A 26,626-nucleotide genomic window follows, 5' to 3' on the forward strand; every position below is an offset into this window, starting at 1 on the left:
ATTAAAAAAAAAGAAAAACAGAATTATGTTAAATTAAATGAGTTCAATTAAAAGTAAAATTAAATCAAATTATATTTTTTATTAAAAAACAAGACCTAAAATAGGTTTCCTGATTTTCTTGAGGTTATAGATTTTTTGAAAAAAAAAAAAAGATTTAAATATTTTTAAATAATAGATGAAAAAGATTTAATTTGTTTTATCAAAAAAATGTATTTACTTGAAAATTTTTCTTACTTTCATTATTTCAATTAAGAACTGTTTTCTGAGGTTTACAAATATAAGTGATCGCCTATTGTTTGACAGTACCGTTTAACAAGCTGAGAATGTCAGTTGACATCAATCGATGTAATTTTTTAGTAAACTATATCTCCAATGGAATAGTCTTCGAGAAAATCACTGAAGTCATTACAATACAAGTACAAGTATAATACAAGTAGTTATGCCATCGTCATCATCGAGTATTTTTTATATTTTTTCAAAAACTTTATTTAGTTTGGTAATAATTGGTTTCCCGTGATTATCTATAACATAGAAAACTAGTCTTGTACATTTTGAACCCTTTCTAATGAATGACATAGCAAAACATCTTTTTTTTTAGTTCTATAATGGCTTTGGTATGAATTTCAAAACTACTTTTAATATAAGCCAAATTGGTTTCTAAACTAATTTTTTATACCAATTGCTATGTGCAGCAATATTTAATACCATCTGGTATTGAATTATTTAAATTGAAAGTTTCAGGTATAAAATTGCTCCCCGAACCAATTATTACTCATTGGAGGTCTTGGATAGAGACTCCAATTTAAAATTTTAAAGAAATCGGTTACGTAGTAAGCTGCCAAAAAGAAATCGACTTGGACAGTATCACAAAAGTTAACATATTGATATGCGCGACGAATAAGGCTGTAATTCAAAATATGCATTTTGAGATTATAAAGTATTTGCATTTAGGTTTTACTCTTCTTATAAAAACTTTCATCAAAATATCGACAATTTGGATTGAATCGGAATTAAACTACTAAGAAAATTGATAAACATATAGCGTGAAATCAGAGAGTAATTTTTATTTTCATTACTTTGAAAAGTGTAAAAAAAATTAGTTACAACGTGACGAATTTCTTTGAAATTTTCGCATTATTAAATTGCAGCCTCTATCCAAGACCCCCAACGAGTAATAATTAGTTCAAGGAGCAATTTTTTACCTATAAACTTCAATTTACATAATTCAATGCCAGATGGGGAGATTTACGAAATATTTTTAACATATTTAATATTAATTCATCAACTGTACCAAATTTTCTACGAATTTCTTCGCCATTTCTGTACAGTCCGTGGGCACAACAAGTGGCGTGAATCTTTTTTGTATATAAATTTTTAAAAAAAGTACCTGATAGGGAGTAGCATCCGATAAAAATAATAAGACGATATCGTATTTTATATCACCAGACCATATAAGCCCCATTGCGTTTTGTAATTTCTTAGTGTTGTTTATAAAAATCAATCTAGCAAACGTAATAACTTATAATATCAATAATTAATACCTTGTTATTAATAAGAAAAACTTTTTTAAAGTTTTATGTGTATAAGAGGAGATTAAACAATTTATTTCGAAATAAGAACTTTTTTTTTTTTTTTTTGGCATGTGCGCTCCGTGACCACTGAGGGGGAACTTTGCCTTTCGGCAATCCTACCCCTCAGTGGCCGAGTTCCGTTTATTTAGCATTTGAAAATTACATAAAACGTATGGATCGCGGTGGGCAAATCTCCCATGCACGTATTCTCACAGGTTAAACATACAATGGATGTACAACCATACAATGCTTTTCAGACTACAATAAATTCTTAAACTTAGGTTATGTTGTGGTCACGTTGACGCTGCATCTCTTTTTTCTCTCTTGTGGACAGAATATGATCGATGAAACAGCAAATTGCATCCCAATTTCTAGAAGAAGAAGAAGAAAAAGACTACTATCGAATAGTTACTATTCCATATTTCCCACCACTAGTAAATATATACTGCAATATTAAAAATATAATAAAAAGTATGCTTTTTAAAAGTCTTACTACTCCAGATTTAACGTGTTTTTTCCCAAGCATGTCTACTAGTCTGTGATAAATAGTAAATGGGAAAACAAAAATATCTACCTATATATCAAAGAAAAATAGGTGATCTTTGAAATTTTTCAATGAACTCTGTGGTACTCTGACTTTTTATGTGTTCTTCTATTTATCAATTATTTATCACAGACTTGCAGGTACGCTTAGAAAATAACCAGTAACATCTGGAGTAGTCTGACTTTAAAAAGCATACTTTTTATTATACTTTTAATAATGCAGTATTTATTTACCAATGATTTACTCAAAATGTATTTTTTACAACTACCGAGCAAACAAGAAAAAATGTTTTGTTCATCATGGGTTATCTAAACTTATAATAGTAGTAAGGAAATATTTATCAAGATAATTATTCGAATAAATATTAATTCAAATAAAAAATCATTCCAATTTATTTCCGACATAATTATTCAATTGAAAATATATTCTAATTGATTTGGAAAAACGCGTGAAAATAGTAAATTCTAATAATAACAATGATGATGATATTTAAACCAAATATATTTTAATAACAATACATTTTATTCGAATAAATATGTTTTAATATTATTTAAATAAAATTATATTTGAATAATTTCTTAATCTGTAATTGAAATCATCATTATTATTTCCTTAACCTTTATTCCAACATTTTTGTTTTGACAGGATTTTCACACCTGATGTCTACATGACACAACTGTATAATGGATAAGAGGGTCAGTAAGTTGCAAAGTGTTTATTACTGTTAAAGTTCCCATACGGTCACACATTTAAAAACAAACAGTAAAGAGCACAGCTTACATCAATAATAAAGTGGCGATTGATTTAACCACTGCCCACACCACATGTAATTAAAATACATAATGGTAATTGTATGCATTAGGTTTTTGTAATGTGATCAAACATTACAATATTACTATTTCTAAATAGAAACGAAAAAATATTGATATGGTATAATAGAGTTTGGAAATATTTCAAAAAATATTATTTCTTAAAAAATTAAAATGTCAAAAATCCCATCAATAAAATCAATATAATCTCATATATGCTTTAAAGCTCAAGTTAATTTAATTAAAAATAATGTAATAGTAGCCAACTTAAATAAATAACAATATTACAACAAAAAATTAATTAGGGCAACCATTTGCGGTAGCATAGTTGATTATATCAGTATAATCATTTCGAGTAGCTTTATTAATGGTTTCATTACTTCATGGACAATAATTATCATGAGCATATATTAAGCAATTAATTTGATCATTTACAGCAGCAAGTCTTGTTGTGCCTTCATCCCATTCACACCCATTTATATTTACATATATTAGGCAATCTAAATGACCATTTGCAGCAGCTCCACTCGTTGTACCTTCATCCCATTTACATCCGTTTTTATGTACAAATATCAAACATTCAATACAACCACTAGCAGCAGCTTCCCTTGTAGTGCCTTCGTCCCACTCACACCCATTTTCATGGGCATACATTAAGCAGTCTAAATGACCATTTGCTGCAGCCCCTCTCATCGTACCTTCAACCCAATCATATCCAAGGTTACGGGCATATTTTAAACAATTTAAATTACCATGCACAGCTGCTACAACTATAGTATCTTCATGCCAATTACATCCTTCATTATGAACATATACCAAACAGTCTAAACAGCCACTTGCAGCAGCAGCTCTAGTTGTACTCTTATCCCACAGACATCCATTCTTGTGTGCATATTTTAAAATTTCCAAATTACATGTAGTAGCAGCTGCTTTTGTAGCATTTTCATCCCAAGGACATCTGTTTTCNGTAGTAGCAGCTGCTTTTGTAGCATTTTCATCCCAAGGACATCTGTTTTCATGAGCATATTTTAAACATTTTAATTGACTATTAAAGGCAGCTGCTTCTGTCGTGCTCTCATTCCACGGACATTCATTTTCATGAGCATACTTTAAACATTCTAATTGGCCACTAGAGGCAGCTGCTTTTGTTGTATTTTTATCCCACGGACACCCATTTTCATGAGCATATTTCAAACATTCTAACTTACCATTAGAAGAAGCCGCTCTTGTCGTGAATTAATTTCAAGGGCATCGATTTTCATGAGCATACATTAAACATTTTAGATGGCCATTAGCAGCAGCAGCTATTGTTGTGATTAAATTCCAATCACATCTATTTTCATGGGCATATTTTAAACATTCTAATTTACCATATTCAGCAGCTGCTTCTGTCGTTCTTTCATTCCAGGGACATTTATTTTCATGAGCATATTTTAAACATTCCAAATATCCTTTTGCAGCAGCTACAATAGTCGTATCTTCATCCCAGTCAATTCCATTTTCATGAGCATTCTTTAATAATTCCAAGTTTCCATTTTCAACAGCTTTTCTTATCGTCCCTTTTTCAAATAAGCTTATTATAATTTCATTAGATAATCCATATCGAATCGCTACATGAACACATTTGTTTATTAATATTATCATTATTAAAATTTTTAATTTATATTAATATTATAAGTAATTTATTTTAGGTAAAACTCTAATTATGATAATATTTATCATTATGTATACTTTAATCACGCCTACTTTTTTGACTAATTATAAATATTTTATATGGATTTATTACTATTAAAAAAACCCAAGAGTGTGCTCTCACAGTGAAAACGGTCCATAGTTAATTATATTAAATTATGTATTTATTAAATGTTATTGTTGCGAACTGGTTCAATACGTATAATAAATAAATAAAAGAATCTTAAATGCAAATATTAAAATAGTGGACTGTATCATTTTTATTATAGTTTTACTTATATGCCGTGCGCGTACGTAGATCGAACATAACTGTCTATTACATTAGTCGGCGATCATCATTATTATTGTTATCTCTTAATAGCATGATAACGAGCGCGAACAATTATTAATTATTTCCTATTGCCTAATATAATCCCAATTACATGTTTTATTATTTAAAAGGTTAAAAATATATTAATGTATAACTTTCTGGCCACAACGGAAAATGTACCTTTCATGGCACCTAATTCAAAATAAATGAACTGAATCGCCAACCTATTCAGCGAGACATAAAGTCAGACTGGAATAGGATTTTAAAGAAAAAAAGAAAATGAAACTATGAAAATAATTTAATTATTTTAATTAATTAAAATAAAACTCTAAGTATTAGGAGTCGACACAAAAAGAAAATATTTTTATTAACCATGATGATTTGGGGTGATCTTAGACAAGGCTATTGCCCGTATCTAGGGGAAATTCATTTTTGAAAGGAAAAAAAAAATACAAAATGCACCAGTCTATTAAAGTTGGAACACGCAAGAAAAATAAAATGATAGTTAAGTTCAATTAAGGGGACTTTATTAAATAAACAAACAAATAAAGTTAACACGAGGTAATAAACCGAACGGTCAAAAAACTCGTCTACCTATTATAGGGAATAATGAAAAGAAAAAAATTACACCTATAACTTTTATGAGAGAAATATAATAAACGCCTCTGTTCGATCGACTAGCGTCAATCATGGTATACCACTAATTCTAGCCGATCGTATACCTCAAGCTGACAAACTATTTGTTTGTAGTTTCGTCATTACTTGCAAGGCACTGGGACACCACTGGTTAAAAAACGTACTACTATTCATAACACATTGCCATAGAATATTCATAACCATATAAATTACTAAATAATAAATAAAATGGGGAGGCGGTCTTGGAACGGTGAGGTACCGTGGGGTATTTAAAATTTTGTATAAAATACCTAAACATGATAAAATAAAAAAAAAATCGCAACTTGTGCATATGTGCCATAAAAACATATGTGCACTAAAAACAACAAATTCTAAAAAAAATTATACATTACCAGCCCCGAAGGGCTCAGAAACAGGAAGCCAGTTCGGCCGATGTCACGAATACAAAAAAAATTACGTAATAGATGCATCGAACACTCAAGTAAAATATATAATAATTACATTAATTGCATAATACATAAAATTATAAAAAATTCATTTGAACACACTAAAACTAATGTAATAAAATTTTGTTTGGAAACATTACGTTGCATACGCATTACGAGATGGCGTTTTCTTACATTTTTTTGTTATGAGTGATAACGCCACTCGCACTACCACCACCGTTTGTGAGAGAGACTCATTACGTTGGATGATTACGTACGCGATCGTTGTACGACATCGAGTTGCTATTGATCCGCTTTTGTGATTTTTGCGTTTTTCGCCGCCATCCATAACGCGTTTGTTATATATAAGAAAGTAGAGCAGAGAATGAGTGTAGCAGAGATGAAAATGCTTAGTTGGATGAGTGGAGTGACTAGAGAAGATAGGATAAGGAACGAGCATATAAGAGGAAGTAAAGGTGTTGCGTCAATCGTGGATAAGATGACAGAAAATAGACTTAGATTGTTTAGTCATGCTATGAGGAGAGAAGAATCGGAAGCTGTAAGAACAGTTATAGAAATGAATGTTGAAGGAAGAAGAGATAGAGGAAGAACAAAAAAAAGATGGAAGGATGCTATTGAATGCGATTTGAGGACAGCTGATGTGAGCGTAGAAGATGTGGGAGATCGTGTCAAGTGGAAGCTTAGGATAAGGGTGGCCGACCCCAAGTAGTTGGGATTAAGGCAAAGAAAAAGAAAAAGTTTAGCAGAAATTCCGGTGGCAATTGACATAATATAATTGTTGTTTGGGAATGTACAATTTAGCGTTTAGTTGAGTTTCAACAATATAGCGTCAAATCAATTACCTACTCAATCGTTTGTATCCTAATATATACTACACTTAAATGATACTATAAATAAATAAACTCACACATACACACATATGCATTTATAACATTGTGTCTAATGTAAGTATACATGATAAAAAGTAACCGTAAAATGAAAAAATTGGAAAATAAATTTTAGTACTCATATTAAATGTAATGTAACTCGAAAAATATTTGTTTAAAAATATAAGATACCTTTTTTGTCTAAAATTGTCTTTTAAACAACTTTTGTACGAAACTTTTTTTTGTAAGTTAAATATTTTTTGAGAAAATGAAAAAAGCTCATATTTTTGAACTTTTGCGAGGCTGTAAAAAAAAAGCTCAAGTCCAATCGATGAGGACTTTTAGTATGTCATTAAACATATCTTAATTCAACTTTAAAAAAAAAAAAAATTTCGTTGGGAATTTTTTCCGCTATTTTTTCCGCTATTTTTTCCGCTATTTTTCCTTTGTTGACTGACCTACTAATAATTACTTGAATATATATTTTGCTATTCTAAAGGAATGTATTATTTACTTTAGTACCTTATCTATTATATTTCATTTATTTAGTACATAAATCAAAAGCGGATAGTTTAAATAATAAAAAGTGTAGGTGTGAAAAAACGATGGACGATATCATTTTTCTCATAAAATATATACGACAATGATTATTACTGTACGGCGACATCTTTGATGTTTGAAATATGCTTACCTAAGTGTCTGGTAGGCAATGTTAAAATTTTTAGAAATTATTTATTATATACAATCTATAGATGTGCGGCAAATTAGTTTACGTCTTGTTTCATCCCCACCCATTACAAGTTAATTTATGTCAAGATTCATTACCCCCTTCCTATGTAGGAATTGTTGTCGGACACCCCTGTAGCGTTAATATTAAGTTATTGACTTACACTATTTCAACCCTCCCCACCACTATACCATGCCCACCCTTCATATTGGCGGAGGGTGAAGGGGGGCTAGATAATAAAAATAATTTTTTTATTTAAAACTGATATATCATTTTAAAAAGGGATGAAATAAGACAATTTTTTTGGTGTAAAACCTAAACCCCACTGTGCTGGGTATTTATTGACAATTATTGTTATTATATCTTTTACTAACGTAACTCGATAAAAATTTTTTGACCACATTATTTAAGTATTTTTAGTCAAATAAATTTTCTATAAGCAAATATTTTAGTTTCTGAGAAAATGAATCTAATTAAAAATCTATTATTCTGTATATTGAAACATAATTTAGTTTGTTATTTAAAGTTATATTACAAATGTTTCTAAGGAACGAGTTCCTATAATATTAAGAACTTTAATAATAGTTTAATAATGTTTTGTCTTAATATAAAATATATCATTATAATATTGTAATATATCATACAATTTGTTATGAATTATATTAGCTTAGATGCGAAGCTAAGAGGTTATCAATATTACTAAGAAGGTTTTTTATTTTATTTGTTTACGCACAACCGATTATGGTTCGCGCTTGTATATTGTGTAATTTGTAAATTGTACAATATTTTATTCATCGTTTTATTATGTTGTCCGTTTACAGACCGTCACAGTCGGCTGTAAAGTATATTTTATATTATAATTTAGCACTGAATTTTCGAAAATTAAAGTAATTTTATTTAAAATATAACAAATAATTTTGATTGTGTATAAAAGAATGTTTAAAGAACCACAATAGATGCAATTTTCATACGATAAATTCATCATTTCTTCGTAAAAATTACAACACTAAATTATTAAATATCAATTTCAGGCTATATTTAATTGTTATAATAAATATTTATTCTTATTTATACACTTATAAATCATAAAACTTGTAATTAGGATATAAATAAGGAAATAGAAGATCATGTTGCTTTTTGCTTGAAGTGCTTGAGGATATATCCATGTTTACAGTTGAGTTCTGACGTTTCGAACTCAACTGTAAACATGGATATATCCTCAAGCACTTCAAGCAACAAGACAATCCATGAAAGTTTTAACACATTCATCATGTTGCTTTTTTTATAATCTACCATTTTTTTTAAATACTATCTACATATTTGCTCTGAAGCGTTTTTTATAATAGTGATTTTAATCACTGTCAGATTTAATCTATATACTTAATGATACTTAAGGGGATACTTAATGCTAATGCAACTAAAGAACAAATAATAAGCTTAAAATTAAGACAAAAACATTATGATTATCTACTACTTATCGACACCGATGATGATGAATGATTGATGTAAGTGGAAGGCGAATGATGTTGCTGGTAAGACAATTAAACAAGCAGAACGTTTAAAAAAAAACTTTTTTTTGTAAGTTAAATATTTTTTGAGAAAATGAAAAAAGCTCATATTTTTGAGCTTTTGCGAGGCTGTAAAAAAAAAGCTCAAGTCCAATCGATGAGGACTTTTAGTATGTCATTATACATATCTTAATTCAACTTTAAAAAAAAAAAAAATTTCGTTGGGAATTTTTTCCGCCATTCGCCAAAATTACTCCTTCGTTGACTGGCCTATAGTATTTTATAAATAAAATTGTTTGCATTATTTTTTGAAAATAACAAATTATAATATTTTATGAACTTCATTAGTCATAGGATTATATTCAAACATTTTTTTGTGTACAATTAAGCAATATGCTGTAGTGTTGGTCGGAAAATTTTCATCAGATTCAAATTCTAATCTAATATCTACTGGCGCATTGTTTAATTTTTCGTTTTGCCTCGAATAGTCAGAGACAATGTCCTTTTCATAGAACGCCTCTTGAAATGGGATGTACATGTGATATGGTACAGCATACTTATCATTCGGAAAGTCCATTCGCAAGTTGTCATAGGGGTACGATTTCATGTACACATTTAGAGATGATAACGAACAATGGTCAAATCTACTACTATCTTTGTTTATTTTATTTTTTCTATCCACTTGAAATGCTACAATAACAAATCTCGGGCTCTAAGTCTGCGATGAAGTTTTCACGGTCTTGTTTTTTACTATTTGGTAGGCCGGGATTTTCATATAGACCCTAACTTCGAAATGCTATTTGAAGCAGTGTTGAGGTTTCCAGGATTTTGAGCATATTTAATCGCATGGCATCCTACACACTTACGTGAAGAACTTTCCATACAACTTTGTTCAAATTAATTTTACAACTCGATAAATTTTTATTTGTTTAGTAAATACAGTTTAAATCACTCCGTTGCAATATTTAGTCTTGACGATAATTAACGATGACTTTTTTTATGATCCTTAGCAAATCCTAATAATAACCTTAGAGGTATGCATACTTCAAATTTCATACTCGAATTTGCAGTTACAACACTCCAGCCAGCATTTTCAAACCATGTATGATCATTCGGTGAAAACGAGACGTATCCTTTTATTGTAGACATTATCCCAGGCATACGCGATCTATTTATTTCTATTGAGTTCATTAAATATCTTATTTCAGTGAAGCAGTGAGCTAGCCAATTGTTAACCAATTGTACATCCGAGCCGGCAGGAACTCCCGTGAGTTTTCCATCTATCAAGAGATAGGAATCACATGGAAGGGTGTAAACATCTTGCTGTTGAATACATATTCGTATCTCATCATTATTCGATAGTGCACTAACTGAAAACAGGTGGGTGGACAGGACTCACGGTGAGATGACTTATCGTCTCACCCAAGTGATGTCCGGCCACGGCTGCTTTAACGAGTACTTACACCGTATTCATAAAGCAGCCGCGCGACGTGCGACCACTGTTCGGATCGCCCAGGAGAGGCTGATAATGCTCTGCACACCCTCTTCCGGTGCGAGGCGTGGGCCCAGGAGCGGGGCTCTTTGGAGTCTCGAATAGGGTCCACGTTCCAAGTCGGGTCTGTGGTGGACCTGATGTTGAGGAGTTGGGAGGCGTGGAAGCTCGTCCAGGCCTTCGCCGAATCCGTCTTATTAAAGAAGGAGGAAGCGGAACGCCTGAGACAGAGGCAGCCACGCCGCCCGGCACAGGAGGACCTGAGGCGCTGGTTTAGGCCGGTGCCTTAGGTTTTTGTTTTTGTGTCTTTGTTTGTGAGTTATTTTGCCAACCCTTCCTAACGGTTCCCACTGCGGGATCCGGTTAACGGGAGGGGGCCACACCACGTTGCGAATTAGCTCTTGATTAATTTCGGGCTGATTCGCAACGTGGTGGTGTGAATTATTAAGACAGCGTGGGCCGCCCTGAAGTAATGCCACACGGCAGTTCCAAGGCAGCTCACAATAATGCAGGTCGTTAAAAAAAAAAAAAAAAAAGNACCGAAAACGGTTGATAGGAAAAATAATCCAATTTCACTATGCGGTCTTCATTGTACGGTGTTTCCATTACTTCTAAAATATCGTCCATTGTTAATTGTATATCCCAAAGCAAAAAGAATGTCAAGGTTTTCACGTCGTATATCTTCAACTAGTCTTTGTTTAATGATTGCTTTTTTAATATTACTCTTGTTTTATTGAATCGAAAAACCATCTCGTATATGTAGACGTATGGTAATATGCTAACCTCTAAAGTTAATTTCTTTATCGTCTTGATCTGTTATTTTCACAGTTATACAGTACAGTTGATTGGATATTAATGGATAGTATATCAAATTTTTAGGATTTTAAACAATACGGTAACCAGCTGCCTCTCCTGGATTAAACTCGTGAACCGTATGACTAGGAATTCCGTTGTCAAATGCGCCATAAGCAACGTTACAATTTATTTTTATACTAGTTAAATTATTTATGTTAGCAACTTGATCCGATAATGTATTTTATTTGCGTCGATTATTTTTCGATGAAAGCCTAAAATACCACTTATAATATTTTTAACGCTAAAATCTATCTGTCGGCTACACTTTAATTCTTATTTTAAAGTGTTTTTATTAGTCTTTAACATGAATGAGATTTTATACGACCGAAGACGTTCTTCTAGATATTTACTAATGTCTTCAAGTTCATAAGTGCCTTCAGGCACTTATTAATTACTATATTATTTTCAAGAAGCTCGTTATTTGTATTTATCAAAGTGAATGTATTGTTTGATTTTTCAATATTTGATATTGAATTACATCCGTAAAATCCCAACAACGCAACCTCTGGTGCTCCAGTGAATTCTATCGGTGGAAAAAAACTTTATGTGACTTCTGACGTTGTGTCATGCAGCGTAAGGGTCTGTGATTTGAGCATTGTGATTTTAAAAATTTTAAACACAGCTGACCACAAACGTTTGTGTTATATTTTTGTTTCTGATTATAATTGTATTTCACGCGCAATCCGGTGAAATATTTTTCAAGTTTCAGTGGAGGAGGTAAATTTCCAAAAGATTCAAAATACACCACGTCCTTGCTTTTCTTTAAAAACGCTATCCAATACGTTCCTTTTCTACGGTCAATTTCCAAATTAACAATTGCACTCTAGTATATTTTGGGCGTGACAGGCAACTTATCTCTCGAAAAGACACCACGGAGATGACTGATTCCGAATGACTCAGCATATTTTATAATATCTAAATCGCTAAATCACATCGCTTGGGTAGTGTCAATGCTAGTTCTTTTGATGTTTCAAATAGAATCCACCACCCTTCTTTTTCCCAGCATATGGATGCAAGTATAATGCATTACCGATTTTCACTGGTTTATTCGAATTAATGTTTTTTCTGACTTCGTGTGCAGCTCTTACAATACTCGATACTCCACCAGCCAACGATCCTAAAGCTGAAAGTCCAGCAAAAATAGGAATGAGTGGCAGCATACCACCAAATTTAGGTACTTTGATAGTGCGAGGTGTTTTAAATTTTTATTTCCCCTTTACATCAACACGAGCTGCCGCTAATGCCAAGTTTGCCGCACTGTTAATATCTTTTGAATTACGCATAGCATTACGTCCAACTCGTAGTACACCATCAAAACCCATTCTAATCTTTCTTTTAGCTTTCATGGTATTTGTAACAGCATACGCAACAGCCTTTTCTCCAAATGAACTATCGTTCGCTTTTACGCGGTTCCAAGCACGTTTTTCCTACTCGTAATCAGCCAAATGCCGTTCCGATAAATCATTTAATCTTGCGTACGCAATATCATGTTCACGACACGCTGCATCGAGTTTATTTATTCCAAGATCACCATGTGCTAGTCTTTTATTAGTTTTGTGCCTGGTTCACAATACCGATAACCCGGAACATGCATTTCGATGGGCAATCGATTAATTATTGAATTAACAAGGTAAAGGTTTTTTGAGTTTTTCATTTATATTCATTCGTTTGACAAGTAATAACGTGCGCTAATAATGTTTTTTGAGAAACAGAAACATACTCTATCAGTCGATAATGTCGCGTATCTTACAGATCCTATCGAGTCTAAACATAGACGATTATTACCCAACACAATAAGATGCATGATATGTGTACCATCAAAATGTGGTAAAACAAATGTTATGTTTAAATTATTAACGGAGGAAAATGGTTTGCGGTTCGAGCACCTATATGTTAACTCGAAAACCTCCCATTAGCATAAATATAAATTATTAGGTGAGATTATGGATAATGTGGTAAAATTATCTATGTTCACCAGCAGTGAAGACGTGCCTCCACCCGAAAAATTAGAAGCAAACTCTGTGTTTGTATTCGATGATGTAATTTGTGAAAAACAAATTCTTATGACATCTTATTTTTGCCGAGGGTGACACAATAGTGTTGATAGTTTTTACCTAACACAGACGTATTCTAGAATTCCAAAACAACTGATAATAGATAACACATACTGATTATACTGTATAAACAAGATGAAACAAATCTTAAACACGTTTATGAAGAGCATTGTTCCAGTGATATGAGTTTTAATGAATTCAAAGTAATGTAATCACAATTTTGGAATAAAGGACGATATAGTTTCATTACTATAGTGAAAGATGATGACCTCAACAATGGTCGATATCGATGTGGGCTTGATATATTCATAAAAATGACGCGAGTATAAAAAGACGACTCATACTGCTATATTTTTAGTTAATATCAAGATGTCGGATAAAGTGTTGAAAGAAATCATACGCTCTAAACAAAACATAAAAAATAAAATACAGTTAATTCATAGAAATGTTGAGAAATCGGAAAATTTTGTACGTACACATATGTTACCGCTGGTGACACCTCTTCAAGAAATAGCTAATCAAAATCGTGTTGAAATGGAAGAGAAGCAAAAGAATACAAAGTCATTGTTTCGTCACTTGGACAAATCTCGTTCTAGAGTAAAAACTGATCCAATTATATCCGAAGAAAATGATATGATACAGAGCTCTAGCGAACCCTCTACATCTCATAAAGAGGAAATAAAGATACAAAGTTCAATAAAATATGAACCTTCTACATCTCAGGATGAATTAAAGACGGCAAATATCGATAAGCCTAAACGCTCATTTTCCAGCGAAATGGAGCGAGAACATGTTTCAAAATGGTTGTTAGAAATGGACCCGGTTTACGGTTTAAAGTATGTGAAAGACAATGATTTTATCATGGGCAATACTACGGTTAAAATAACCGATGATTTTTCAACTATTAAAGTTGGGTCATTAGCACCACGACCACTAAGTTATGGGCTTTATCAATTGTTATTTAAAAGTAAACCTGCAGTCGGATCATTCAATAAAATAGATCTATCGGATTATAAAACTTTACTACTTTACACTGATGCTCATTTAGGTCGAGTTGGAAAATTGAAAAGTAATGTAGGCTATAAATATAAATACATCATTAGTAACTTGTTTCCTCCGAAAACAGGTAGTGGTGTGTTAACCTACAAAATTTTAAACAAAAGACCTAAAGAATACGTATATTGGAACGATCCTAATGAACTCATAGTTCGATTAGAACTTTTACACGCTTTAAGAAGTGCTGGAAATATAGGTGTAGGTAACGAAATACTGCCAATAGAAGAAGAGTTACGAGAACTAGGTGTAATATCATGAGTGAAGTAGCAAATGAATTACATAAGCCAGCTAGAAAAATATTTCCTAGAAGAAGAATTGAATCGTACAGCAAATATGACTTGTGGCAAGCAGATTTAGTAGATATAAAAAAATACGCTACAAAAAATAAAAATTTTACATTTATTTTAACGATAATCGATGTTTATACAAAATATGCTTGGGCTGTACCTTTAAAAAATAAATCTAGTAGAAAAGTCAAGTCGGCTTTTGAAAAAGTCTACATGTAGACTCCGAAAACAAAAGTTAATTCTTCTACTATTGAATTATATGGGGCTTTTTTTATCCACAAAGCTAAATTTTGAGTGTATTGAACAATTTTATCTGAATCAGTAGAGGTTACTTCCATTTATTACATTAATTAATACAAATAAATATATGAATGTATTTTTGTAATAAATTAAATTAGAATTAATAAGACACAGTTTTCTAATTAAGTATTGTTAAAAAAAAAAAATGATAGTAATAAAAATAAAAGTTATATAAAATTTTGTATTAAGTAAATTATTGGGAATAAAATTATTTTTTAACTGTTTTAGGATTTACGCATGAAATATTTTCGTCTTTAAATAAAATTTGTGAAATTTGATATGATGAATGTTTAAATAAATAATCTAGTATTAATGTGAGATGGGTTAAAATAATACTTTCTGTAATAGGAAAGATTGTGCGATTATCTATAAAGGTGTTTATAAATTTTTGAATAAGTATTTTGTACGTTTATGTTAAGGCAAAGAGTAGAAACCCAAAGTATATCTGCTAGATATATCATTAAATGATGATGAATTGAAATTGTTCTGTTTTTTATTTGAAAAGTTACTTTGCCGAACATATATTTTACTATCGATATAAGATTTTGTTTCGTTAAATCTGACATTTGTAATGTATATTATATTACAAAAATTAGGAACATTGAAGAAAAATATTGTAATGATCTCGGTATTTGGGAAGTAGATTCAAAGCCACGAGTTGGTCGCCACTTTGTAATAAAAATAAAAAAATAAAATAAGGATAAGGTGGGCGATGAGATAGAGGTAGTAGGAAAGGGATTATAAGTTATTTGGATTGTGTTAGATTCATTCATATCATCTTAATCCTATCTCTTATCCACTCTGTCCTATTTCTTAATATTACATGAATATAGTGCATGTCTTAAGACTACACTTACCTTGATGTCCAAATGGATTCGTAGATAGATGGTGAATTGTGATGTTCACGTCGATATTTTAAGTTAATTTAAATAAATAAAAATACAGATATGAGGGGCAACATACTGAGTTTATTTCTATAACTTGTATTAATTATTTTGACAAATATATATACAAGTGTTATAATTAAAATTAACAAAAGTAACATGAATTTTACATTATTAACTTTTAATATGAAAGTGTAAGATTATGGGGGAATAATAAGTGAAAATGAAAGTGAGATTATGCGAGAGAGATAAAAAGGAAAGAGAGTGTCTGTGCTAATTTTACTAGCCCTTTTATATTAAATTAGTTGGTAAGGTAATGAAGGGAGGCTAGTTTTTCTTAAAAATTTAACTATTTAATCTTGCCGTCTGTTCGGCGCCACAGATACGCTTATGGTAATTAAAAAGATGGACATTAATGTAAACATCGCTCCAAATGAACGATGTATTTGTAAAAAGTAATAAAATAATAGTCGGTCAGAAAAGTATTTAAAATTGATAATTATTTGTGTAAAGATTATTCTAGAAGTTTCTCGAATAGTCTCGAAACTTCTATTTTGATTCATTACAGTACCTGCTAATATCGATGTCATAAAAAATCAATTAGCTACCTGTATTTGTAATCCCTTGTGTATTATATCTATATATTAACTCAAAAATTTTAAACTTTAAATGTTTATATCTCATAAACAAATTAAGTTTCATTAAAAATTCAAATGCCATTTACTATTGAATTAAAAACTCAAACATTTTATTAAATTAAAAATATGTGTTACGATTTAAAAAAACAAAGTTGACACCCTTACCAGGCATAAGGGATGAACTTAAAAAGTATTACATAGTTAATAATTCAAGAATAATGTGTAACTAAAGATAGTAATAAAAAAAAATTTTAAATTATTATTTTGTAAGTAATTGAGTGGGTTATGATAAAAAAATCACTCTGTATAGCTGACGTTTCTAAGCTATTAAAAAATAAATCTAAACTTCGAGCAATTAAAAAATGGGAAAAAGTTTATGTCAATGCTGATTTAACTTACAATCAAATAATTCATATAAGGAATCTGAAAGATGAACTTAACCGTAAACGTTTAGCAGGCGAAGCAAATTTGATTATAAAATTTGTCAAAGGTGTACTACTATATGTCCAAAAAACTAATTAATCCTTTTTATAATTCTGTAAGTTATAATGATCAATTTCATGATTTTTATTCTTTGTCTAATCATAATTTATCGTATTTTAATTGTTTTATAAAAAGTAAAAAAAAAAATGTTGTTAATAAGAAAAAAACTTTCACTGGTTTATATCAAAATTTAAGAGGTTTGCGAACTAAAATTCACAATCTCAAAACTAGTATTCCAATTATTAATGTTGATTATTTTTTGTTAACTGAAACTTGGTTAAATGGTTCTATTTCTGATTCTGAACTAGGTTTTGATAACTATAATGTATTTAGATATGACCGGTGTATGAGTACTAGTACGCACAATCGAGGTGGTGGTGTAGCTATCTGTGTACACAAACGCTTTAATGCTGAAATATTATCAATACCAGTTATAAATGTCGAACAAATTTTTGTATTAGTTAGAGTAGGGAATAGTCATAAATTTCTTTTAGGAACTTGTTATATTCCCCCTTCTAGTCCTCCTAATTTGTATGAAGCTCACGTGGAAACAGTAGACCTTTGTCCAGTTACTTTATGACTAATAACTCACTTTATATTAGCTGGTGATAACAATTTACCCGGTGTAAAATTTTCATGTGATGATACTGGTCTTATATATTCTGGTCATAATCTACCAGGTGCTAATATAATCTTTAACAAATTTTCGTTTTTAAATTTATATCAAAATAATACTGTGTTAANAAAATCAAAATAACACTGTGTTAAACGACTTTAATAATTCTTTAGATTTAGTTTTTGTTAATAATAAGTCAACTCTGGTATCTCGTTCTAATAATAATTTAGTTTCTCCCGATAGGTATCATCCATCATTATTAATTAGTAATGTATACAATTATGATAGTTATAATTCAAGATATAAGAATAATACATGGTATTATGACTTTAACCATGCTAATTTTCCTTTATTAGTTAATTTATTAAATGATGTAGATTGGTCTTGTCTTTATAATTTAAATGAAATTAACTCAGCATAAAGTAAGTTTTATGAAATAATCTCTAGAGTGTTAGATGCTAATGTGCCTAAAATCTACTCTTATAAATCTTCTTTCCCACTATGGTTTTCAAAAGAATTAAAGTCATTTATACACAAAAAAAAATATTTGCATAAAAAATTTAAAAAATATGGATTACAGTCAATCTATAATGAATTTTCATCTACCCGTGCAACGTGTAAACTTTTATCTAAGCAATGCTATTCTGATTATTTAAATAAAGTTCAAAACAGTTTAATAAATAATCCTAAATACTTTTGGAAGTATATAAAGAATTGTAAAAATGTAAACCGACTACCTAATGTAATGAAGTACGAGAATTCGCGCTTTGATAATATGAGAGACATTGCTAATATTTTTGGTGAATATTTTGGTTCAGTATTCTCAGCACATAATACTGATCCGTTGTCTTTGGATAATTACGAANTTACGAAAATTCGCGCTTTGATAATATGAGAGACATTACTAATATTTTTGGTGAATATTTTGGTTCAGTATTCTCAGCACATAATACTGATCCGTTGTCTTTGGATAATTACGAAGGTGATAAAATTGATTTTTCCAAGTGTGATTTATCTTTATCAGATATTTATGAAGGTTTTTCTCATCTTAAAAATAGCACTTCAACTGGACCTGATTTAATTTCCAGATCTTTGAAAATTTAGCCTTATATATCCTATTTTTAAATCTGGTGATAAAAGTGAGGTAACTAATTATCGCCCCATATCTAAGCTTAATGTCTTACCAAAGTTATTTGAAAAATTATTACTACCTAAGCATGCATATACATTTCAACCTATTTTAGTTAATAATCAACATGGCTTCCGTTCATCAAATCAACTATAATAAATCTTTTTGCGGATGATCTTAAGTTATTTATGTCCATTCAATCAATTGATGATTGTGGTAAATTACAATCAGATTTAGATAAATTCAGTTTATGGTGTAAAAAATGGATTAGTAATTAATACAAATAAATGTCATCAGATAACATTTACTCGTTCTAAAAATGTAAATATTAATCAGTATACGATTGATGGTTGTAATTTGCTTAATGTTTATAGTATTAAAGATTTAGGAGTTATATTATCCAGCGATTTATCTTTTTCTAACCATATAGATTATATTTACAATAAAGCCTCACGAACACTTGGCTTTTTGAGAAGAAATTGTAATGAATTCAATAATATTTTGTGTATCAAAACCTTGTACATTTCTTTTGTAAGATCAATTTTAGAATATGCATCTATTATTTGGTGTCCATATAAAATAGGTGAAATTAATAGAATAGAATCTATACAAAGACGTTTTTTACACTTCATTTCTTTTAAGTCTAGGGATTATAATGTGTCGATCGATGAAATACGAATCTCTCTTGGTTTAACTTCCCTTGCTTACAGGAGAAAATGCAATTATGTTTTTTGGATTTATAATCTCCTTAATAATAATGTAGATTGTCCAGAAATTTTAAGTCTAATTCCTTTTAATGTTCCTAATTTTCATCTCCAATCTAATAATTTATTTTATGTTAACTCATATCGTCAGAATTATAGTTATTATTCACCGGTCAATAGAATGCTACATTGTTGCAATTTAATTAAAAATTTTGATTTCTTTAATGACTATTTAACCAAGTTAAAATCTATTTGTAGCGATGTATTTTAATTATTAATTTTGTATGTTAATAATTTAAACTTCTATATATGCTGTACTTATTTAATTATTTGGATATATTGTATTTATATTCTGTACTCATTGCCGTCTGTGGTGTACTCAATATTTATTTGTTTTTTTTTTCTGTTTGATTATGTTGTGTCTTGTATATTACAAAATAAATAAATAAAAAAAATAAAATAAAATAAAAAAATATATAATAGAGGAAAAAATTTAATTAAGAAAATGACTAGTTTATAACAACTTTTGGACCAGTAATTCAAAAGTTATTAAAAATTTAGGTGATATTATTTAATTTTAATTTGTCTTCTCAATCATGAACTTCCTTTGATTCTAAAAAATTGATATAAACGAAATGTTATGACTATTTCAATATTTTTCAAGCTATTTATTTGAAACTTTGAAATTATTTAATACAGCGATCTGTTTATTCTTTTCTTGTGTCGCTAGCTCCAAAAAGAGCAAATTCTGTTTCTGTCTTAATAGTTTATACTAGACATGAATACGTAAAGTAATCGACCTTATAAATCTAGTTGCTCTCCAATGATGTCAAAGTCATGTAATGGGATAGGTCCATCAGATAAATACATATAATACATGTTATTACAGCTACTGCAGCTGTGCCTGCTACGGATACAGCTGATGTGGCAACAGCGGAGACAGCTATAACAGCAACAACTTCTTCTTCTTCCTAGCCTTAATCCCAACTACTTGGGGTCGGTCTCCCTTATCCTAAACTTCCACTTGACACGATCTCCCACATCAGCTGTTCTCATATCGCATTCAATAACATCCCTCTATCTCTTTTTTGGTCTTCCTCTAACACTTATTTTTTCAACATTCATTTCTATAAAAGTTCTTACAGCTTCCGATTCTTCTTAAATAATTAATTATAAATAATTTATAATTATAAATAATTTACCTGTCATAATATATACACTTGTACACTAGCTATTTTTTATGTACATACATGTTGAATTGATTATTGTATACTATGCATCTTATCTTAAAAATAATTATCAAGTTATGTTTAACACGGCCGCCGGGGATTGACGGCCGGTTATAGAAAGTGTATCGGAAATCATGTGAAAAAAGAGGCACGGTACGGGATTAGAACCTGCGACCCAAGGCGTCGTATAGACAAACCTTACCACTAAGCCACCGTGCACTTATGATTCAGATCCCGATACACTTTTATTTAGGTTGATAACGTGATGTGGGGCTGAGGGAAACACGGTACCGTGTCATGTTCAAATTTTATACAATAAACTGAAAATCACTAAAAGCGCTGACGGCAACAACCCATGATAGGGTTAATTAAAAATAATATAAAAAGGCACTGATTTTCTAAGAGAGATCACTCTTTTTTTTTTTGTCTCTTTTCTGGAATTCAATAAAGAATTCAGAATTCTTTTATCTCATTTATTTTGATCAAACTAGCTGCAACCCTATGTTGTCATCGGTATATTTAAAAGTGATATCTAATTCAATTATTTGTTAATACGTTAACACTTTATTTATTTAAAAGAGACAGTATAAATCTTCACGCAAACCTTGACGATCTTTGGATGACATATTTAGTTAACTCTTCCATCATGAGAGGTGTACTTGAGGGACGGTCTGCGGATGGCCGATGAGCAGGCTGAGGTTTTGGAGAAGGTGCTTGGCACCGTTTCAACTGACCGACGCACAATAAACGCCGTGATGGCTCTTGTGGAAAGTGTATGATCTCTCACCACTCTCCAGCTTACACGCACGCCAGACAATAAAGATCCAGAATGCCTGGAAATCTTTGATGAGTCTTCGCATACGGATCAGCTACAAAACACTTATAATGCCCCCACTGTGACCGCCAGCGTCAAGGATCTCCCGGATAGGGTGTGAGAGAGGTAGTTCAAGTACGCGCCGGCTAGAGAAATAAATAAATACAGAAATAAGACAAAGACAATTGTACTGGAAAGGGCTGTAGCTAGTTTGTAAAGCATTTATAAAGCACTTAATATATTCTTAAATGATAGAGTTGAGTATATAATTAATATTAAGGAAATGAAATAATGAAGGTAGAGTAAAAGTTGCATAGATACTGTGTGATACTTACATATTAATAAAATTTGCATTGCTGTATATAATCGATGTTTAACAACTTTAAGGACTTTCTAAATATGTGAATGACACAGTATATTAGAAAATCAAATTTTATTCAGTAATTTGCTTAAAAATCCCCAGATGAGCGGAATTTGGTTTCGTTACAAGCAAAATCCATAAACCACAAAAAAAAAATCAATACTATTTCATACAAACATCAAAGATCAAGTCAATTAATTTTAAAAATAAATTATTCATAGCAGACGTAAATGAATATAATAGAAATAACGATATTACATCAGGAAATTAATTAGGACAACCATTTTCGGCAGCATAGTTGGTTATATCAGTATAATCATTGCGAGTAGCTTCATAAATGGTTCTTATACTCCATGGACAACTATTTTCATGGGCATATTTTAAGCATTCAAATTCACCATTTGCAGCAGCAAGTCTTGTTGTGCCTTCATCCCATTCACACCCATTTTCATGAACATATTTTAGGCAATCTAAATGACCATTTGCAGCAGCTCCACTCGTTGTACCTTCATCCCATTTATATCCGTTTTTATGTGCAAATATCAAACATTCAATACAACCACTAGCAGCAGCTTCCCTTGTAGTGCCTTCGTCCCACTCACACCCATTTTCATGGGCATACTTTAAGCATTCTAAATGACTATTTGCTGCAGCCCCTCTCATCGTACCTTCAACCCAATCATATCCAAGGTTACGGGCATATTTTAAACAATTTAAATTACCATGCACAGCTGCTACAACTATAGTATCTTCATGCCAATTACATCCTTCATTATGAACATATACCAAACAGTCTAAACAGCCACTTGCAGCAGCAGCTCTAGTTGTACTCTTATCCCACAGACATCCATTCTTGTGTGCATATTTTAAAATTTCCAAATTACATTTAGTAGCAGCTGCTTTTGTAGTATTTTCATCCCAAGGACATCTGTTTTCATGAGCATATTTTAAACATTTTAATTGATTATTAAAGGCAGCTGCTTCTGTCGTGCTCTCATTCCACGGACATTCATTTTCATGAGCATACTTTAAACATTCTAATTGACCACTAGAGGCAGCTGCTTCTGTTGTACTCTCATTCCACGGACATTTATTTTCACGAGCGTACTTTAAACATTCTAATTGTCCTTTAGCGGCAGCAGCTATTGTTGTGAATACATCCCATACACAATTATTTTCATGTGCATATTTTAAACATTCTAATTGGCCACTAGAGGCAGCTGCTTCTGTTGTACTCTCATTCCACGGACATTTATTTTCATGAGCATACTTTAAACATTCTAATTTACCATTAGAAGCAGCCGCTTTTGTCGTTAATTCATTCCAAGGGCATTCATTTATATGTGCATATTTTAAAATGTTTATATTACCACTAAAGGCAGCTGAAATAGTTATAACTATATTCCACGAACAACCATTTTCTATTGCATATTTTAAAATTTCTAGATTACCCTTTTTTGCAGCAGTTATTGTAATTTTTAATTGATTCCATGGACATCCATTTTCACGAGCATACTTTAAACATTCTAATTTACCATATTTAGCTGCTGCTTCTGTCGTACTTTCATTCCAGGGACATTTATTTTCATAAACGTACTTTAAACATTCTAATTGTCCATTAGAGGCAGCTGCTTCTGATGTCCTTTCACTCCACGGACATTTATTTTTATGAGCATATTTTAAACATTCTAATTTACCATTAGAAGCAGCTGCTTCTGTTGTTCTTTCACTCCACGGACATTTATTTTCATGAGCATATTTCAAACATTCTAATTTACCATAAAAAGCTGCTACTTCTGTTATCCTTTCATCCCACGGACATCCATTTTTATGTGCATATTTTAATACATTTATTTTACCACTTAAGGCAGCTGCAATAGCTATATCTATATTCATCGAAAAACCATTTTCTATTGCATATTTTAAAATTTCTAGATAACCCTTTTTTGCAGCATTTATTGTAATTTTTGATTGTTTCCATGGGCATCCATTTTCATGAGCATACTTTAAACATTCTAATTTACCATATTTAGCAGCTGCTTCTGTCGTTCTTTCATCCCAGGGACATTTATTTTCATGAGCAAATTTTAAACATTCTAATTTACCATATTTAGCAGCTGCTTCTGTCGTTCTTTCATTCCAGGGGCATTTATTTTCATGAGCATATTTTAAACATTCCAAATTTCCTTTTGCAGCAGCTACAATAGTCGTATCTTCATCCCAGTCAATTCCATTTTCATGAGCATTCTTTAATAATTCCAAGTTTCCATTTTCTACAGCTATTCTTATCGTCCCTTCTTCAAATAAGCTTATTATAATGTCATCCGATAATCCATATTGAATCGCTACATGAACACATTTGTTTATTAATATTAACATTTTTAAAATTTTTAATTTATATTAATATTATAAGTCATTCATTTTAGGTGAAACTCTAATTATGATATTTTTCATCATTATGTATACTTCATAATTTATTCATACACTCTTTTTTTACTAACTTTAAATATTAAATATGGATTTGTTATTATTAAAAAAACCCAGTACAGTAATGTCGCATTACAGTAGAAATGTGACATAGTTAGGACAAGTATAGAAAATATTTGAAAGTAATTATATTTACTTTCATGAAAAATGCTTTGATGCAAAACTGTATTATTCAACTTTTGGAAGGAATTATTAAATTATTAATTAACTTCTATTGCTTAGTATAATCTCGATTTTATGATTAATGATTTATAAGTATTATACATTCATAATAATGATATTTAATAATATAGTATTGTAATTTTTATGAAGAAATTACAAAATATTGTAAATTGATGTAAACAAAGTGATTCTTTTAAAATTAGCCACTCGATTTTTCTTAAAATAATAATTATTTAATAAAATTCTTTATGGTAATTATTCATTTTATATATTATATATTTTTATGATTTATTATTTAGTAAACTTTTTTTTATACCTAAGAAGGTATTTTAAGTTATATTCAAATTACTTATTTACATACGAATAATTTTTTTTTTTTTTAATTTTTCTGAATTACTGTTATAATATAACAACTAATTCAATATACAGGGTGATTCATTAAGAATAAGGCACTCGTTTACTCAGTAACTATTGAAAATTTGAAATTTTTGGTAAGGAAAATATTGTTTGATTCAAAAAACACTACAAAACATGATGTAGTTGTAGTAAAAACATGATATTTTTTATCCCTTCAAGGTTAAAAAACATTAACTTGTGTTTTTTTAAATGAGAACATAAATTTTAAATTTAATAAAATGTTTGAGTTTTCAATTTAACAGTAAATGGCATTTGAATTTTTATTATAACTTTATTTGTTTATTAGATATAAACATTTAAAGTTTCAAATTTTTGAGTTAATATACATGTATAATACCCAAGGGATTACAAATACAGATAGCTAATTGGTTTTTTATGACATCGATATTAGCAGGTACACAGCATTGTTATTATCAATGGTGGTAAGGCAAATTGTTGTGAGTTTATAAATACACTAACTGACAATACAGAATGTATATCTATTGATAATCATAATTGATAATAAACAATCTGTGATTGTGACAGCAATGTTATAAAAAACCAATTATCTACCTGTAATACCTAGTGTATTATACAGGGTGTTCAGTAAGTCAGGAAACGGGTATCTATTGTTCTCATTATTACAAACAATGAGAGCAATAGAAACCCGTTTCCTGACTTACTGAACACCCTGTATATGTATATTAACTCAAAGCTTTGAAACTTTAAATGTTTATATCTAATAAACGAATAAAATTATATTAAAAATTCATATGCCATTTGCTATTAATTAAAAACTCAAACATTTTATTAAATTCAAAATATATGTTCTCATTTAAAAAAACACAAGTTAATGTTTTTTAACCTTGAAGGGATAAAAAATATCATGTTTTTACTACATATTATTGTAATGTTTTTTGAATCAAACAAAATTATCCTTACCAAAAATATCAAATTTTCAATAGTTACTGAGTAAACGAGTGTCTTATCCTTAATGAATCACTCTGTATATGCTAATTGATATATTATATCCATTACCATATACATTGAATTACTTAAAATAACTGAATTACTGTTTTGAATAATTTAAAAATTGCATAAAAAAATATTTATATAATATAGTAACTCAAATAGATAAATAAAATTGTTACCCTGTGGTTTTGTATGATGATTGAGTTAATGTGTGATTATTGGATAAAATGATATAATAAAAGTTTCTCTCGGAATATGAGTACGAGGGTTTAATGAGAAGATTTAGACTACAAAAGTCTAAAATTTACAAATGCGAATGTTGGGGTAATATTACGCTGACAAGGGGAGGTCACGGTGTGGTACCCACCGATTTTCATAAAATGTATATAGATCTATTCTATATTGACTATTTAATCACCTTTATTTCGAATTTGTTGCCAATGCCCCCCCTAAGTCGAGAAAATCGACTTTGAAAATTGTTGTTTAACTTTAATAGAGTTAATTTTTCAATTGGGATAAGGTCGTACTATTGTCTAATGGATAGCGCGTGACAGTCCGATCATGGGGTTCCGAGTTCGAATCTCTGAACGAGACATGA

The 26,626-nt window shown here is 30.3% G+C and overlaps 2 protein-coding genes across 9 annotated transcripts in view; both read right to left on the minus strand.

Annotated features, from left to right (window-relative positions):
* Nucleotides 1-278: 278 nt before the first annotated feature.
* Nucleotides 279-4,895, minus strand: LOC126895998 (uncharacterized). Of its 3 annotated transcripts, none has more exons than XM_050668385.1 (2): nt 4,133-4,895; nt 279-521 (listed from the first exon to the last, which is right to left on the minus strand). In XM_050668385.1, the coding sequence occupies exon 1, from the start codon at nt 4,566-4,568 to the stop codon at nt 4,167-4,169; it is 402 nt and encodes a 133-aa protein (XP_050524342.1). In that variant the 5' UTR covers nt 4,569-4,895; the 3' UTR covers nt 279-521; nt 4,133-4,166. The 3 variants fall into 3 exon arrangements, with proteins under 3 accessions (XP_050524342.1, XP_050524341.1, XP_050524344.1); XM_050668384.1 differs by lacking the exon at nt 279-521 and adding an exon at nt 1,644-1,942; XM_050668387.1 differs by lacking the exon at nt 279-521 and having other exon boundaries at nt 4,152-4,228; nt 4,295-4,583.
* The window catches only part of LOC126895993 (uncharacterized), a 124,060-nt gene continuing 100,558 nt past the window's right edge, over nt 3,125-26,626 (minus strand). For 2 of the 6 annotated variants that reach the window (XM_050668374.1, XM_050668373.1), the window contains exon 3: nt 22,067-24,356. In XM_050668374.1, the coding sequence (XP_050524331.1) occupies nt 22,279-24,356 (2,078 nt within the window). In that variant the 3' untranslated portion in view covers nt 22,067-22,278. Of the gene's footprint in view, nt 3,623-22,066; nt 24,357-26,626 lie in introns of those variants that run through there. The other 4 variants (XM_050668375.1, XM_050668379.1, XM_050668378.1 and 1 more) reach the window with 4 other exon arrangements.

Source organism: Daktulosphaira vitifoliae, unplaced genomic scaffold, assembly GCF_025091365.1.
Source record: "Daktulosphaira vitifoliae isolate Bord-2020 unplaced genomic scaffold, ASM2509136v1 Scaffold_1, whole genome shotgun sequence".
In the NCBI taxonomy this organism is placed as follows: domain Eukaryota; kingdom Metazoa; phylum Arthropoda; class Insecta; order Hemiptera; family Phylloxeridae; genus Daktulosphaira; species Daktulosphaira vitifoliae.